The sequence below is a fragment of the Chiroxiphia lanceolata genome, chromosome 8 (genome assembly GCF_009829145.1).
Source record: "Chiroxiphia lanceolata isolate bChiLan1 chromosome 8, bChiLan1.pri, whole genome shotgun sequence".
Classification (NCBI taxonomy): Eukaryota; Metazoa; Chordata; class Aves; order Passeriformes; family Pipridae; genus Chiroxiphia; species Chiroxiphia lanceolata.
Genome location: NC_045644.1, coordinates 36951460 through 36968915, shown reverse-complemented (window position 1 = coordinate 36968915; position 17456 = coordinate 36951460). Strand labels below are relative to the sequence as shown.

The 17456-nt window shown below is 49.6% G+C and overlaps 2 protein-coding genes across 2 annotated transcripts; one reads left to right on the top strand and one right to left on the bottom strand.

Moving 5' to 3' along the window:
• The first annotated feature begins 282 nt into the window (after positions 1-282).
• Positions 283-4314, top strand: LOC116790155 (lipase member M-like). The gene is made up of 9 exons (XM_032694892.1): positions 283-381; positions 682-799; positions 1242-1440; positions 1549-1658; positions 1963-2099; positions 2250-2393; positions 2880-2951; positions 3180-3248; positions 3967-4314. The coding sequence occupies exons 1-9, from the start codon at positions 283-285 to the stop codon at positions 4198-4200; spliced, it is 1182 nt and encodes a 393-aa protein (XP_032550783.1). The 3' UTR covers positions 4201-4314.
• A 6244-nt stretch (positions 4315-10558) lies between these two features.
• LOC116790153 (lysosomal acid lipase/cholesteryl ester hydrolase-like) lies at positions 10559-15692 on the bottom strand. The gene is made up of 9 exons (XM_032694889.1): positions 15669-15692; positions 15423-15540; positions 14530-14728; positions 14142-14251; positions 13813-13949; positions 13226-13363; positions 13052-13123; positions 11729-11797; positions 10559-10792 (listed from the first exon to the last, which is right to left on the bottom strand). The coding sequence occupies exons 1-9, from the start codon at positions 15675-15677 to the stop codon at positions 10559-10561; spliced, it is 1086 nt and encodes a 361-aa protein (XP_032550780.1). The 5' UTR covers positions 15678-15692.
• Positions 15693-17456: the final 1764 nt, after the last annotated feature.

Sequence of the window (17456 nt, the reverse complement as noted above, 5' to 3'; positions counted from 1 at the left end):
GCTTCCCCTGAAATGCATCCCCTGAAAGCACCCCTGTGCTTTTCCCAGTGGGGGGGTGGCAGGAGGCTGCTTGTCCCACACTGCAGTTGCAGCTGGACTTAGATGGGAATGGTCAGCAAGAGGCTTGGGATGGGTTCCTGACTGCACAGGGGGTTGGAAACACCTGCTCCACGTTGCAGCACGGGGCTGCTGGATGCTGGAGCTGCAGAGTTCCCTTGTGCTGCCAGTGCCCCCCCTGCTCATGCCAACCCCATTGTCCCCCAGGTGCTGCAGAGAGGGGAGATGTGGCTGCTGCTGGTGGCCCTGTGCCTGTCCCAGGGCCTGGGCGGTGCCATCCCCGTCGCTGAAGAATTCCGCAACCCCGAGAGGTTCATGAACATTGTAAGTGCTGGGAGGGCAAACACACCCCTGCGGAACCCAGGCTTCCCCAAAGTCCTTCCTGAGGGACCAGCTGGGCTCACCCCATCCCTGTTCCTGACATCTAGGGATCTGGGGGCATCAAAAGTGTCCTGTATTTGCATGGGTGTCACTCACTTCATGCCCTCAGCGTGAGCTTGGTCTCTCCCTGCTCTTCCTTTAGTGCAGAGGGACCTTCAGAGGGTGGGTGGCCAGAGCGGGTCAAACTGAGGTCAGGCATGAGATGGTGGCTCACCCTCTCCCCTTGCACCACTGTCCCTGCAGAGCCAGAAGATCCGTTTCCAGGGCTATCCCAGCGAGGAGTATGAGGTGACGACAGAGGACGGCTACATCCTCAGCCTCAACCGGATCCCCCACGGCAGAGCGGGCGCTGGGCACTCAGGTGGGCACCGAGGGTGAAGCAGCTGTGACCCTGCCAGAGATGAGGCAGCGTGCAAGGGGAGCCAGTGGGAATGCCCTTGCCTTCACACAGGGTTTTGGCAGCTAGGAGAGGCACGAGAAGTGTTTGCCCAGCTGCCCTGAGCTGTCCCTTGGGATGCAGGAGCTCAGCATCCAGGAAGGGGCAATGTGACCCAGTGAGCCCCAGCGCCTCCTTCCCTGCAGCAAACCCCATGTCCTGGTCCAGTGTTCCCTGACAGCTCAGGGCCTGGGATGGCAAAAGCCCTTCCAACAAAAAAAGCACCAGCAGAGCCAGGGAAATAATGGGATCGGGGAACGTTTAGTGTGCAGCCTGTGGAAAATAACATCAAGATGCACAGGGATGTTTTATTTCCATATGGGAAAGGCATCTTCTTCTCTCAACTACCTGCTACCTCCTTTTCCAGCACCCAGGACACCTGTGTTGATCGTGCATGGGTTTTCTTTGGATGGTGGTGACTGGGTGGACAATCTCCCTGACAACAGCCTGGCCTTCATCCTGGCAGACGCGGGATACGACGTCTGGATCGGGAACAACCGGGGCAACAGCTGGTCCCGCAGGCACCTGTACCTTTCTGTCCACCAGGAGAAGTTTTGGGATTTCAGGTGAGGAGGCCACCAAGGACAGGGCTGGGGTGCTGGGCTGTCACCACCTGATGTCCTTGGGATGCTGGAAGATGGGCATCTCCTCCAGCCTCTCCCCTTGCTCCCCAGCTTCCACGAGATGGCCATCTACGATCTCCCTGCCATGGTGGGCTTCATCATCATGCAAACCGAGCAGCAGAAACTGTTCTACGTGGGCCATGCTCAGGGCAGCTCCCTGGGTGAGTGAGGAGGAGGAGGAGGAGCAGATGGTGGGTGGGAGTGGGGCACGGGGATGCCATGGGAAAGGGGCACCAATGCCCACCCCAAACTGGACACTGCTGGGAACGGGGCTGCACTGGCCCATGCAGCCACTTTCCCCGCCTGCCTTCTTGGTCCTTCTGCGCGAGAGAGGTTTGCCACGTCTTGCCCATCTACCCTGGGCTGTGCTTACATCCAGGAGCACATTTTGTTCAGACTCTGCACCTCAGGCAGGGTGTCTGGGATGAGCTGGGGTTACTGTTGTGATCTCTTGCTGCTTCCCAGGTTTCATAGCGTTTTCCAGCCTGCCACACCTGGGAGAGAAGATCAAACTCTTCTTTGCTCTGACTCCTGGGTACACCTTGAAGCACGTCAGAGGCCCTGTGTTAAAGGCAGTATTTCTACCAGACGCGGCACTGAAGGTATGTGAGGTGTTTGTGTGTTATTACTCCCAAAATCCAGACCTTCTGGCAACTCATACCCCCTGCATTGCCACTGTGCACCGATGCCATGTCTGCGGCGGGCGTTGGAGATCCCAACATCATTCCTAACATTTCCTTGTGCTCTTGCAGCTAAAATTTGGAACCAAAGAGCTGAGCCTGGTGAGTAGGAAGGACAGAGCCTTCCTTGCTGAGAAGTGCAGCAAATATCCAGTAGATGATATCTGTGAAAATGAGATCTTCGTTGTCGGCGGGTACCACAAGAACTTGAACACGGTGGGTGCATCAGGCTCTCCAGTCGCAGTCACCTCTAGTTGTCCTAGACACCTGGAGATAGTTAATGAGCTACAAAAATGAGCATAAAACCCCAAAATAAGGTGCAAAAGGCAGCACTCATTTGGAGATTTCTTGCAGTGGTGTTGGAGTGTTAAACCTGGTGGAGTCTTTGGTAAGAAAGAATCAGTTGTGGTCATGTCTCTAAGGGAAGGGTAACCCCTGCCTCATTTTCTGCTGACATGCAACAAATTTACAGAAAAAAAGAACCAAAAAATGACTGGATCAGTTTTATTTCCACTCTAAAGTGTTTGTTAACTGGTTTACCTTTAAAAGCCACTCCAAGCTCTTAACAGAATGAAGTTGCTAAAGAATAAAGTGCATATAAGTTTTATACTGAAGTTATAAGACAGAATGTTTGGGTTTTTTTGCCTAGACAGATTTTCATCATTCCCAGCTCGTTTAGAAAGTACTCTCTTTTTCCTGCAGAGCCGACTGGATGTATACCTAGCTCATTTTCCAGACTATACATCAGTAAAAACTCTTCTCCACTGGGGACAGGTAGGGACTCTGACTTTATAACTACTGAAACTAATGCTTTTTCCTTTAATCTGTGAATATGATATTTTCAAATTCTGCTGGAGACAGGTAAGGAGGTAGAATCGAAGTCAATACATAAAAGGGATTTTTAAGTTGCTGCACCAAGGTGTCTCAAAAGCCACAGCTGCCCAGGTAGGGCTGATTCAGGGCATTACCTGCACAGGATTAACATTTACCTCTGCCCTCCAGACTGCCAAAAGTGGGGAGTTCAAGCAGTTTGACTACGGGTTACTGAAGAACGAGGAGAAGTACAACCAGGTAAATGGGCACTTGTGGAAGGAGGAGAAGGGAAAGGGACCTGAGGGTGGAGGTTGATGGCAACTTGGCCCTGAGTCAGCAGTGCCCTGGCAGCCAGGAGGGCCAACCCTGTCCTGGGGGCATCAGGGAGGGGATTGTCCTGCTCTGCTCTGCCCTGGGGTGGCCTCACCTGCAACACTGGGGCAGTTTGGGGGGACACAATGGAAGGGAGATATTGAGCCACTGGAGAGTGTCCAAAGGAGGGACATGAAGATGGGGAAGGGCTTTGAGGGGAAGCCGTGTGAGGACACTGAGAGCACTTGGTGTGTTCAGCTGGATCAGAGGAGACTGAGGGGAGACCTCACTGCAGTTCCAACTGCCTGGGCAGGGGCAGAGGAGGGGCAGGGACTGAGCTTTGCTCTGGGGGACCAGGGACAGCACCCAGGGAATGGCTGGAGCTGTGTCAGGGCAGGCTCAGGTTGGATCTCAGGGAAAGGTTCTTCCCCCAGAGGGTGGTTGGCACTGACCAGGCTGCCCAGGGCAGTGGGCACAGCCCCAAGGCTGCCAGAGCTCCAGGAGGGTTTGAATGATCCTCTCAGGCACATGGGGTGACTCTTGGGGATGGGGCTGTGCAGGGCTGAGGGTTGGGCTGGATGACCCTTGTGGGTCCCTTCCAGCTCAGCTGATCTGTGATTCGTGCTGTTTGTGTCACAAATAACCGGCGCGTTTCCCCTCCCAGTCGTCCCCACCCCTGTACAGGATAGAGGACATGACGGTGCCGGTGGCCCTGTGGAGCGGGGGGCGGGACTGGGTGAATCCCCCCCAGGAGATCCAGCACCTGCTCCGCCGCCTCACCAGCGTCATCCGGCACGAGGAGTTCCCTGACTGGAACCACTTCGACTACCACTGGGGCCTGGACGCCCCGCAGCGCCTCTACAGCCAGATGCTCTCCCTCATGGGCCAGCTCTCATGAGTGTTCCCTGTGCTGCCCCCGGGGTGGAGCAGCCACCCCGCTCCCATGTGCCTGAGGGCACAGGGTTGCTGTGAGGGAAGCCACGCTGCTCTTCCCTCCTTAAAAATATCTCCTATCGCCCTGTTCCACGCTGATTTAAAGCTTTAAATGCAATGATGTGGTTTCTGCCCGCCCTCTGTGACTATAAGGATTGCAATAAACTCTTGCATCACAGCCAAGCTCCAGCCCTTTGCTCGCTGAGCCTCACTGGGGTGAAGGTTGCAGGAGACCTGCTTTGTTTTGTTGGGGGCTTTTTTACCTTTTGCTGGCTCGGAGCATTGTGACCAAAAAATTTGACTCCAGGAACTGAGCACGTGCTTTGTGTTGTGGGTTTAGGCACAGGAGGGGAGGAAAGGGACCTGAGTGTGGCTCTGGAAAGGCTGCAGGAGGTGAGCACCGACTGCAGGGGAGAAACACTCCTCACAGAAGAACGAAATCAGTGAGATCAGTGCACACCAGGTGCTTGAGAGGTGGAGAAAGGGAAACATCTTGGCCTTGGTGTTGGGCTTGGTGTTTCCTGGGAGATAACCCAGACACAAAGCCGTGTCCCACATTGCCTCTGGGCTATGCCCTGTGGTGAAAACCCAGCTGGAAGAATTCTGAAGAATTTCTTCCTGGGAAGGGTGGTCAGGCATTGGCAGAGGCTGCCCAGGGAGGTGGTGGAGTCACCTTCCCTGAGTGTCCCAGGATCAGCTGGACATGGCACTCAGTGCTCTGGGCTGGCTGTCAAGGTGGGGATCAGTCCCAGGTTGGACTTGGTGATCTTGGAGGGCTTTTCCAAACTAAATGATTGAGTGATCGATCCTGTGTTTTATAGGAAGTTGAATTTAACATGGCCCACAGTGTTTATTCTTATAAACCTCTGTTCTTAGCATGTATATTTAAAAAATTATCTATCTATCTATCTATCTATCTATCTATCTATCTATCTATCTATCTATCTATCTGTCTGTCTGTCTGTCTGTCTGTCTATCTATCTATCTATCTATCTATCTATCTAATCTATCCATCCCTTCATCCCTCCCTCCAAGAAATGTGTGCTCACCTGTGAAGTCTATCTAAGTCTAAGATAAGATAAGATATTTAAGTCCAAGATAAGTCTAAGTCTAAGCATGGGAAGAGCACTGTGAGCAAAAGGCAGGGGTTGAGAACATGGAGCTCAGGGCTCAGGGCAACCCCACCCATGAAAGCACTGATGATTTTGCTGAAGACATGCCCGAAATGCCTGCCCTTCCTCTTTAGCATCCTCCAGCTCCAGCCAAAGCCGTGGTACATGAGTGTTGAGAGCTGGGGGTCTCCAGGGGATGCAAGGAATGAGCAAAGGCAGGGGATGAAAGGGAAAGAGGCCACATGTGAGCTGGGCACAGTTGGCAAAGGTCAGAGTAGGAGGGGACTGTCCTCACTGAGCCAAGTGGAGTTCAAAAGCTGGTGATTTACTGGTGGCAAAATGTACACGAAGAGCTCGGAGAGGTTGAGCCCTTTCTCACCTCACAAATCCACCCAGTCATTCCTCTCCAATCCCATTGTTTCTTGCCAAGCTTTTCTTGCTCATCCTGTTCAGCTTCTTAGTGTTGAAATGAAAAAAAAAAAAAATCAAGACTAGAGGAGTGAATTTCAGCAACTCTGTTTACCCTGGAGGGATTAACTCCTTAATGGCTCTTTGCAACCAAAAGTATAATAATTTTTTGTTGCCTACACTTGTGCTGCATTAAACAGGGCAGGGATTGGCAGTGCCATGACTTGGGCTCACACTCTGGGGACAGCTGACAAGGCTGGTTGCATGAAGGTAGCCCGTGTGTGTGTACTGAGCTTCACAGCATCCACACAGGAGAACCTGGAGAAGGATTCCTCAGAACCAGCTCCATGATGTTTAATAAATAATAGGTGGAACCTGGGAGTCTCAAACAGTGTCACAACGTCCAAAGTAGTGCTGGGATGACTTCCCAGAGCCTACCAAATGCAGTAGAGGAGCATCTCATTTTCTGGATTCTGCCTTCCCGACGGGACTATTGAGAGATAAATCCTGCAATGGCCAAAGCCATTCATGTGTCAGCTTGTGGGAGCAGAGTGGCCCAGTACCAGGTATGGATGAGTCCTCTGCATGTGCCTTTCACCTTGCTGGGGGTGAGAATGGCAGAGTATTGCCGGAAGCTGACAGCAAGAAGAAGATAATCTGGATCAACAGAGTGTCCTTGGTGTGGCCCAGTGACCAGAACTGAGCTATTTCTATCTTGTCAGCAACTCCAGGACTCAGGAGAAAAAAACCTTGGTGTGAAAACCTGGCTGGAGAATGGACAATCAGAAAGGTTTCCAAGGAACACACACAGCATGTCCCCTCCTTCCTGATAACTGCCCGACCAGCAGAGCCACTCATCAGGTGTGGTGAGCGTGTTCATGCCCAGCCTAATATCCCCATCGATTTATTTCATGTTACTTATTTATTCTGTTTATTGCATATTATTTATGACAGCCCCATCTATTTATTACTTGTGCTTGCCAGCAGGTCAAGCCGTTTGCAGAGCTGGGCATGATTCTGCCTGCAAGTCTCTGCACGTGGCAAGAGACACCCACGGTGATCCAAAGAGCAGAAGGTTTTAGGACCTCCAGTCCAAAGAAAATAAAAATGCTGACAGTCTGGCTGGATTAGGACTCAGTGAGATTAATTTGCAACCTCTGCATCCCCCGCCTTTTAACAGAGGGATAAATATGTTTAAAGGATAAAGCATTGCTCTCTAACCCCATCTGACGTCAGTGGAGCAGCTTGTGGGGCTGGAGAGCTGAGCTCAGGGCGTCGATTGTCGTAAGGCACCTCGTGGTGCCACCACCAGCTGCACTGCGGGGCTCTGCCAGACACTGAGCTTCATCTGGAGCACCCAGCTCAGGGTTTGCAAAAGTATTCCCACCCCTGACCTGTATCCGAAGAGTAAAAGGAGCAGAAGTCACTTCAGGGAGCAGCAAAGTCAGTCAGTAGATTGCCTAATAAAAGGGTGTTAAGGGCAAGATATTGGCCCTCAGGATTAGAGATGTTGCCATCGATTTGCAACACAATGCTGAGGCTAATGAGGGTGGGTCACGCCTGTGTTTAAAACTGCACCTTCAATTAACACGCTTCGGGTACCCTTTTCAAGCGAGACAAGGTCAGGTTCATGTCATTTCATCCACAAAATTATAAGAACCGGGAGAGAGTCCTAACCACCGCTTGATATCGCTTCCCAAAGGGATCTTTCACCAGGAATCAACTGGCACACGAAATTAGAGAAGCTGAGGAGCCAAGGACCAGCAGGTCCGGCTGTCACTGGTGCCGGCTGGGACTTGCTGTTCCAGGAGCCCACGAGCCCTGCGGCAAAAGCCTGTTCGACAGCCTTTTATTTAGGGATGTGTTCTCCCATCAGCCGGGGGACAACCTGCTGGCTCAGCAGGCAGTGGAGTCTGGCATGTCACAGCTTCATCACCCTTTCCCACCAAAACAGCAGGGAATAAAAGAGGTCCCCTCCCCTGGAGCGGTGCCGGCCTCACGGCAGCGCTGATGGGCACTGGTGCCTTCCTCCCCAGTGCTCCCAGTGAGGCACAGCAGGTCACACTGGGAAGCTGGGGAGGAATAGGGTGGTGACAGCCTTTGGGGTGTCCCACACCTGTCACAGGAGCAGTGGTGGGAAGAGGTCCTGGGGTCTGTGCACCAACCCCGGGTCAGGGCAGCCACGGCCCCGTTAGGTGAGATGGGACCGTCTGACTGCCGGGCAGCATCCAGGGAAAAGCACTGATGGAAAACGTCATCAGCTCACAGGGAAGTGACCCCAGAGTGGTGATTTGTGCTTTTTGGTCTGCACTGTGTTTCCCACTCCCTGGGTGCCCGCCAGGCACACCCCAGGGGAGCAGAGGCAGGACATGCCATGTCATCCCCAACTCCTGGCTGAGGGGCTGTCCCCGGGATCTCTGATCCCCTCTGGAGACCCCACGGGAGGATTTGGAGTTTGCTTGCTTGTTTATACACCTCCTGGGCCCAGCCACATGTCCCATCTGCAAACATCTCCCACTGCCGGCAGCTGATTTATTTTCATTTCAGCGAGGATTTGGGTCACGGCTTTGTTTCGGGGTTTTGAAAGAGAAAGAAAATGCTCAGGCACAGCAAAGGAGACAAAGCAATCAGGGAAAAGTCCTCTTGTCCCTATGACAAAATACCAACTGAAGCTGCATATTAATTTTATTCTTTTTTTTATTCTTGCGTTGGGCAAATTGTTTCCACAGAAGTGGAAAGGGAATTTAAAAAAAAAAAAGAAAAAGAAAAAAAAAAGAGATGTGTTTAAACAGGATTAACTTAAGCAAGAATTTGTATTACAGAAAGATGCTTACAGAATTTCTTGAAGTCAGAAAAGCAAACAGTATCCTAATCTGATAATCTGATCACCTGATAAAAATTACAAGTCATGTTCTTAGCAGAGAAAAAAGTATTTACTGGAAATGGACTGTCTTGAACAAACTGAATAAACAGATTAGGTGAAGAGCATTGCCTAAAAGGACAATTTTACAGAAAGCTGTTTGGAATGAGGCAGAAGCAACATATTTAGGAAGAAAATGGGGGGGCGGGGGGGAGAAAGAATGAAATCATGAATTATTTACTGTAACCAACGTGCCTTTGTGCTATACCAGGGAACTGTAATGAATGCAAGCTTCTTTTCATAAGTAACTTTCATTAAATTTTCATTTTGCTTTCTGGCTTTGTTCTCCTGAGAAGAAAGGTTTGGGACAGGAGCTGTGAAGAAAGGGGCAGAGGAACAAACACAAACCTGCTGTGGCTTCCCTGGGAGTCCCCCCGGGAAGTTTCTCCCGGAAGGATGGCCAGCACAGGGACATATCCAGCACAGGAACACCCAGCACTGGGGGGGAATCCCTGCCACTCATTTCTGCCACGCAAATTCCAGTGACAAATTCTGTTACAAAAAATAACCTGCGACAACATCTGGAAAGGCTGCTCTCCCTCACACTGATTTCCTGCTTTCAGAAACCTCTCATTGATCTTTGGCCACTTCCAGGTGATGCAGGTTTTCCAGGGAATTTTAAAGGGAGCACAACAGCCCGAAGATCTGACTGTGCCCCAGTGCATGGGCTGGAGGAATTAATTTCTCCTTGAAGTGTTGCTTCGCCTCAGACCTGGACTCTTCCTCCTTGAGACTCATGATGTGGTGGTCACGTCATTAACGTATTTATCAAGTTTATATGATAACAAAGCGTCTGGATTTTGGCCGTTGCTGTAAAATAACTGTCCTTCCTTCAGGCTAAAGAAAAAGTCATCAACACCTCCTGACACCTCTGGGATCACCACTTTCTCTGTGAGCAGGGCACAGGGGTGCCAAATGTGGGCTGAACCCTCTGTGGTTGGAGCTGCACAAATCCACTGCCAGGGAGGATTTTGTTGCTCCCACGTGTGTGTTCTGGAGTTGGTGAAAGAACTCCAGTAAGAAAACAGGCAACACAAAAATGAATGACTCAATCTTTTTTTTCTAAACGAGTCAGATAAACCCTTTGTATATTCCCTAAGGCACTTTGTATATCCCCTAAGCCCCTTTTTTAATTTGGCTTTTGCACATTTCCACATCAGAATCACAGCCTGGACTGTCTCTCTGTAATTTCCCTTCAGGATTTCTGGTAATATCTTTTCAGGGTTTATTTATTTCTCGATTCTTTCTCTATATTCAACCACATTGAAAGGGTGATTAATTACAATTCTTATTGAATTTCAAAACCACTGTTTTGTCTCTAAGGAGATGACCTGAACGGAACCCACAAGAAAGATGGAGAGAAACTATTTCCAAGGGCCTGGAGTGACAGGACAAGGGGGAATGGCTTCATACTGACAGGGAGTAGGTTTAGATGGGATATTGGGAAGAAATTCTGCCCTGTGAGGGGAGTGAGGCCCTGGCCCAGGTTGCCCAGAGAAGCTGTGGCTGCCCCTGGATCTCTGGAAGTGTCCAAGGCCAGGTTGGACGGGGCTTGGAGCAACCTGGGCTAGTGGGAGGTGTCTCTGCCCATGGCAGGAGATGGAGTGAGAAGAAAAAACAACAAAAAAGGAAAAATAAAAAGAAAGAAAGAAAAAAAAAAGAAAAAGAAAGAAGGGAAGGGAATGCAATATCAGTCAGGAATGATCTGAAGGCTCCTCTCCCCACCCTGTCACTGCTGTAGTTAAAAGCATTTTGATCAGCTTTATTCAGGTGCTCCAAATGGAGAGAAATTTCAAAATCGTTTAAAGGCAGCGCTAAACTTACAAGATACATTAGCCAAAAAAAAAAAAAAAAAAAAAAAGGGTAAAACCAAACCAGCATCTTTACAGATGCTTCTTCATGGTGTCAAGCATTTCCAGGTACAAAGTCTCGGTTGCATCGAGCCCCAGTATGAAATCCAGGTGGTTCCACTGGGGAATCAGCTTGTGGTGGACCAGGTTCTTGATCTGGGGGAGCAGGAGGGCTGTGTCCCGGGGATCTGCCAGGCAGTCCAGCCCACCACTCCAGATGGCCGTGGGCACTTCCATGTCCTTCACGTCGTAGCGCGGCGGACCCTCCTGAAGGGATGGAAGAGCAGGGTTTCACAAGGGAGAGACATTGCTGGAATGCAACAAAACCTGCACTGTGCAAGAGGAATTGCTGTTCTTCGGGAATGGAGGGAAATAAAAACTGGGAAGGCTTTCTTTTAGAAAGAGGAGAAGTTCCATTCAAAGTTGTGGCACCTGATGCGCTATAATTTAATTTAAATTAATCAATAAACTAGTTCTGGCCTGCTAGAAATTCTGGTTCTGATCCTACAGACAATTTTGATAAGCAGGCAGAATTTCAGCTGCTCTGATCTAATGCTGGTGGATCATCCTGCTTCAAGCAGGAGGTTGGTTGAACTGGGGACCTCTAGAGGTCCCTCCCAACCAGCTCTGCCGGGGTTTGTGGTTATGCTTCACGCAAGCACCAGCCTTTTCCTCAGCTCCATAACAGCAGGAAAGTGCTTGGAAGCAAGTTCTTGAAATTAAAATGCCCTGGAGGGTTGTTTTAGCTCAACACCCTGAGGACTTGCCATCAGGGCATTTATCAGCCATATATCCTGCTACCTGCAGTGTGATTATTCCAGTTCAGAAGAACGTCACCTTCGGGACAATTCGATTTTTTTCTTGTTTAGGGAAGAAAGAAGTTTGTTGGGATTTTTTTTCTGTTCCAATGCTTATCCACTCTTTCAGTGAAGAAATTTTCCCTAATATTCAACCTGAACCTCCCCTGGTGCAACTTGAGACCATTTCCCCTTGTCCTACTGGAAGTGAAAAGCCCCTAATGCTTGTCACCATCTAAAAGGTACTTGCAAAATGGAGTTCAGAGCAGACATTGCTGTTGTTCCAAGCAGAGATCCTGCTGACTTGCTACTTGAATTTGCGAGGAGAGGACCATAAATTCAGGGGAATGGATGGGAATGGGATGTATAAGTGAAAGGGAAGACCAGAGCCATTGGAAGCACTTACCTGTCTATAGCGAAGACTGTTGTAAATGGTCCCCCCATCAAAAGCTCTCAGTGCCCCACTCTGAAATCCCTGCAGCAAATTCAGACATTCAACAGTCTAAATGAAATCACAGTTCTGGGGGGGGGGGCAGCCACTTTAAAAGAGGAAACTCCAAAGTTGGTTTTTGTCACTGAACTGGTAAGATTTTTCAAGTGTGTCTCACAGGTCTGGCATAGGCCCAGTACAGTTAATTACTGTCATTAGTTTGGACAAATGAACAGAGATTATGTTTCTATGGTTTGTGGTTAATGGCAGGATGGGAGAAAATAAAAATGTTCTATAGAGTGGGATTAGGACTCTAAATATTCACTGTTGGCTGAAGAATTGGCCTGAAGTGACACGATCAAAGACGTGGGGTTGGAAGGAGCCTCTGAACATCTCCTGTCTAACTGGAACAGGACTATCAGCAATACAAGGTCAGGGTGGCTGTGGCTTGATCCCTCCCATGTCCCTGGGCACTGTCCCAGGCCATTCCCCACTCCAGGAGAAGAAGGATTCCCCACCTCCAGCCTGATTCCCCCAGGCTGTAATTTGTCCTCAGTGCCCCTCATTTTGCTCTCAGTCACTCACTGCTCAACTGATACGCTGAAATCTGGCAAAGAATCTTAAAATTATAGACAGAAGAGAAAACCTGGTGGACTGATGAAGACTCACACCACTGAGCAACAGCACTTCAGAAAATGGAGTGTGTGCTCTTGCTCCAAAGCCCACAAAGTTATTTTGGGGTCTCTGGGCAGGAGTGCCACACTGGGAAGAGGCTGTGCCTGCGGAGAAGATGCTCAGGCTCAATCCATGATCCACAAAGAACTGTGCAAACATCCAGGTACCTTTAGCCTTGGGAGGAGAGAATGAGGGCAGCAGAGCACAACTGCAGTGTCACAGGGGCTCTGGTGGTGGCTGTTCCCATGCCCACAATGGGAAGAAGAAGAAATAATCAACTTAATTGGTAATAAGTTTAATTGGATGCTGTCCAGAAGAATCTCTGCCCCAGTGTGATTGCCAGTGGCCCTCAGGCTGCAGGGCAAGGCTGGAGCTGCTCTGAAATAAGAGCCCTGACATGTGCCTGCTGTGGATGCAGAGTCCTCACCTCCAGTGTTTCTCTTTAAGGATCCTCTCCTTTGGGGCCGCTCTGCTTTGCTACTTCTACAAGAAGCTGCCAAGCATTTTTGGAGGGGTGAAAGCAGAAGGTACAATAAAGATACAACCAAGATGTGTCTTGCAGCAACCAACACAACAGACTGCCCACAAAATACTCTGCACAGGAAAGCAGCAGGGAAGGTTTACCTGCAACCAGTGGATTATGTTTTGGACTGAAGTCCCCGCTGGGACGTGACCGGCGTACACATCGACCCGGCTCTGAAAGGACACCAGCACATTTCACAGCAGGGCCCACCTGGCTCCAAGGCTTCGTCCTTCAGGAGGACACTGAGGGCCCTCTGCAGATCTGTTCCTACGTACCATGTTTGTGTTCTTCCAGTTAAATCCGAACGCCACAGACAAGAACCTCAGGCAGGTCTTCGAGCAGGCACAGAACTTGGAAAGGAAGAGCTCACTCAGGGCAGTGTGTGGGAGGAAGTCTTTGCTGCCAAATATCTCCTGCAAAATTGCAAATGTACTCATGAAATACAAAATCTGGTCGTGCTTTTTCCCCAAAGCAACCACCACTTCACAGCTTCCGTTTTACCCCCATATTAAGGTATGAGAATGCCCACAAGTGGAGCCTTCCTTGCATCCTGTTAAATGCTTCTGTTCCCTGTTTTTTATGTGCGTGACATCTTACATCCATTACGCTCTGGAGCTGAGCGGTGAGGCTCAATTCACAACCGGTTTTATTTGCCAACATTTTGGCTCTAATTCTGCCAGAACATTTTGGCGAGTAAATTCAGGACAGAAGGTCTCTGGACTGATATGTGTGATTCTCTTTGTTATGAGAACAGATAGAGCACAGAGTTTCTCTCTCTGTAAATGATTTGAAATATTCTATGTAAGTAGTTTCACAATCCCTGTTAAAAACTACACTCACAATATAGTCTGGACCAACATACCTTAAGCCCATGGTCAGAAAAGAGTGCGAGCTTTCTAACTGGACTTGGAGAAAATGTAACTGTGGTCACAGGTGCTAGAGCAAGGAACATTTTGATTTTCTGAGCCAGCTGAGGCATGGTGGAAAAGGCTATAAAAGCTGGGGGGGGGGGGAAGAAAGTAGACAGAAATGGTTTACTCTTTCAAGACAGTCATGTACACAGCTTAATTTCAGTAAATTTTAAATTCAGGTTTAAAATTCAGATTAAATTTAAATTCAGATTTTGCAGGTCCCAGAGATGATGTAGACATTCCCTGCTGTCACCAAGATGGGTCCAAAAGTCCCACTCACCTACAGTGGTGCCTTGTGAATGACCGATGTAATACAACTGTTTCTGTCCTGTTTTCTGTTCAATAAAGTTTATCATTGCTGGGAGGTCGTATTTAGCCATTTCATCAAAGCTGCAGAGGGAAGAGTAGACACCTTACTGAGAGTTGCAGCATCTACATCTGCCCAACCACCACCACCAAACCACAAAATCAGCAGGGAGGGCAGGATCACCCCACAAACTTCTTCATCCTACTCAGTGTGTCCTTGGGAAAGCACATGGGGTTTTCACCTCAAATAAGTGGATGTGCTTCAGCTCAGCCTGCTTCACTCCTCCCTGAGACAGGGCATCATCATCTTCTGAAGATGAAAGAATTTGGTTGTTCCTGAGGCCCCCAAACTACCCGTTTACCTGAAAGCCCAGAAATCGTCCCGTTTGGGAGACAGGAGCAGATGTTGCTTGGACCAAGTGGTCCCTCTGCTATTCCCAATCCAAACATCGTAGCCAGCATCGGCGAGAATGAAGCCCAGGCTGTTGTTGGCCAGATTGGTGACCCAGCTGCTGCCTTCTACAAGGAGACCATGCTGCAGAAACGCGACGGGTCTCGCACCTGGAAGACAGGAGTCGGGATGACTTTTTTTTTCAGTGCTGTCTGTTATCCTTGGAGACAGTTTAGGAAGCATTATCCTCCTGAATTGTGGCAGTCGGGGTCTGGGGAGGTTTGTGTCAGTGTTCCCCTGGATTTCAGTAACAAAGCAGGTTTGTTACGTAGCAGATGCACCGGGTGCATCGTATCTTTGCCTTTATCCCCAGTGCCTCTGGGAGCGTTGGCAGAACTCGGGCTGCCCCGGGAGCTCTGTGGGCAAACACGGAGCAGCCTGGAGATGTGATGGGAAAAGGTGCACCTTTTCATGGATCTGCCCCCCCCCATTGTCACTCCTCACAGGACAAGAGGATCCCCTGGAAGCTCCTCAAGGAGTACTGACCAGTATCCTGACCCCCCATGTGGCTGCAGGACCACATATTGGAATCCAGGCTCCTGGGGGAAACCCAAGTTGTGCGTGAGGAACCAGGAAGGATGGGATGCTTCTCATTGCTGGGATTGCAGCCTGACAGGGGCATGGGGTCCACAAAGGGTGAGAAAACATGGCTGCAAGGGATCAGTCTACCCTACAAATTCTGGCTGTTCAACAGTGATGCCACAGATGCCAAGCCACGGGGAACCTTGGAAACCCTCTTGCACGAGCCCTGGTATCCCAGGCAACAGCAAAAGGTGTGGGTGTCCTGTAGGGTACCAGTTTTACCTAGGCATCCAGCATTTTCTCTCCCGTGAGGAATTCTGTCCAGGTGAAGGATATAGCCATCCTCTGTCACCACGTCGTACTCCTCACTGGGGTATCCCCAGTACGAGACCATTTCACTCTGCAAGAAGAAAGCAAATAATGATGTTTTCAAGGCTCCTCCGAGGCAATCCCTAAATGCAGTATTTAACTCTCAGTGTTTTACACTGGCTGTTTCCTGGACTATTGCCCCAGTGCCATTGTACTTACGACGTTCATCCGTGCTTCTGGATTCTTGGGAAACGGAGAATTCAAGAGGCACTGCCCGGATCCCATCCCGTGGAACACAGACACCAGAGCTAGAGCCAGCCACATCCTCGCCCCGCCTGGAACAACACAGCCACACTGCCAGTGCTGGGGGCGACCTTTCCTGCTTTCTACAGGAGTGTCAGGATGCAAGGCAAGGTATTGCCAATTGGAAATCTCTGAGCATTTAATTATGGCTTTAAAACCAACCCATGACAGAGTGCTGTGGGTCCCACTTTAAATGGTAAATTCCGGTGTTCCCCCCAGCAGACTGATGGCTGTGCAAACACTGTCTCTCATATCCCCAACACTGCATTCCCTCCCTAAACAGAAATGAAATTGTGACAAGAAAATCTCTAACTACTTGTCCTTCTCCTTGATTATTGTGAAAAAAATTAGAATTTATTACATTTATTACATTTAATTCAGAAAAGGATGTTTATAAGTGCCAGTCTATGCACAAAACTGAGAGAAATGTATCTTCCAGGAGATCTAGACATCACTGGGTTTCACACAGCTTAAAAAAGTATTCTGTGTTCTGGAGAGTGAATCTACCACAGAAGGTGGTAAAGGTAAATGGAAATAGCAATTTTTATATATGGTTATGGATAACAGGTCCTTAAACAGATGCTGAAAGGTCTGGGCAGGGTTTTTCCCTCAGTGACCATGAGGTGATGGACTACTGGGCAGAGAAAACTGGTCTGGACCAACCTCTAGGACCAACCTCTAGAACCAACCCAGCAGATCAGACGTGGGTCCCCTGCTCTCAGACAAACGTGGGCCACTGGGCTGGAGTCACAAGTGCCCTTCACACCCACACCGAGACCCAGCTCGAGCAGTGCTTTTCCCACACTCACCTTTACAGAAGGGAGGGCAAGCAGCCCAGCCGAGGGGTGGCACAGCTCCTGCGGCAGGAGACAGGGAGGTGTGAGCCCCTGGGATGGATGGGCGGTGCAGGGAAGCGATGCAGAGGAGATGGAGAGGGGCACAGGGCAGCAGCAGGGGACTGAGGGTCACCTCTCGCTGGTGCACGGTGCAGTGCTCCTCATGTCTCTGGAGACAGCCCTATTTGAACTGTCTGGAGGGTGGGGTGACACTAACAGAGAAGGCCAAATGTAAACACACTGAAATATAGAACATGTAAATCATTAGGCAACACCATGGTTTAGAAAGCACAGTTTCCCAGAATTTGTTTGTGGAGGCCAGTTAAATACTGTTTAGGCAGAGACAAATAACCGTGGATGCTCGGAGGTGATGTCCATTGATAAAGTGGTTTAATTGATATTGCTGAAGAAAGTTTCCAGTTTCACCTTTCAGTGAGCAGGTGATTTATTTATTCCAGGAGACATAATTAAGTTATTGCAAAGGAAGATCAAAGTCTAAAATGGATTTCCAGTGGCAGATCTTAGATGGTTTAGAGATGATGATGTTCCTGTGGAACTCTACAACCCCTTGTTATATAGACAGAGATGTCAAATGTGTGATGGAGATTAAATCCAAGGCAACAGACTAAAAACATCTCCGCTGGGTCAGGCTGGGATGGAGTTCCCTTTCCTCATACCACAGGGATGGGACACAGCCAATTTGCCATAGCAACACTCTTTTTCTTGACCCAGTTTTCTCACTTTTGCTCTTCCAATTCCCTCCAGTTGTCCCACTTTGGGGTGGGGGCTGGAGCAAACAAGCAGCTGTGTGGGTGCTTAGATGTTGGCTGGGGTCAACCCACCACGACATCCTTGTTTTTCACACCCT

Coding starts and splice junctions, on each gene's coding strand:
- LOC116790155 (XM_032694892.1), top strand. CDS start 283: ATGTGGCTGCTGCTGGTGGCCCTGTGCCTGTCCCAGGGCCTGGGCGGT. Junction 2,100..2,249: donor TACCAGACGCGGCACTGAAG/GTATGTGAGGTG, acceptor GTGCTCTTGCAG/CTAAAATTTGGAACCAAAGA. Junction 3,249..3,966: donor ACGAGGAGAAGTACAACCAG/GTAAATGGGCAC, acceptor TTCCCCTCCCAG/TCGTCCCCACCCCTGTACAG.
- LOC116790153 (XM_032694889.1), bottom strand. Junction 14,252..14,529: donor GACGATTTCTGGGCTTTCAG/GTAAACGGGTAG, acceptor TTCCCTCTGCAG/CTTTGATGAAATGGCTAAAT. Junction 11,798..13,051: donor ACATAATCCACTGGTTGCAG/GTAAACCTTCCC, acceptor AATTTGCTGCAG/GGATTTCAGAGTGGGGCACT.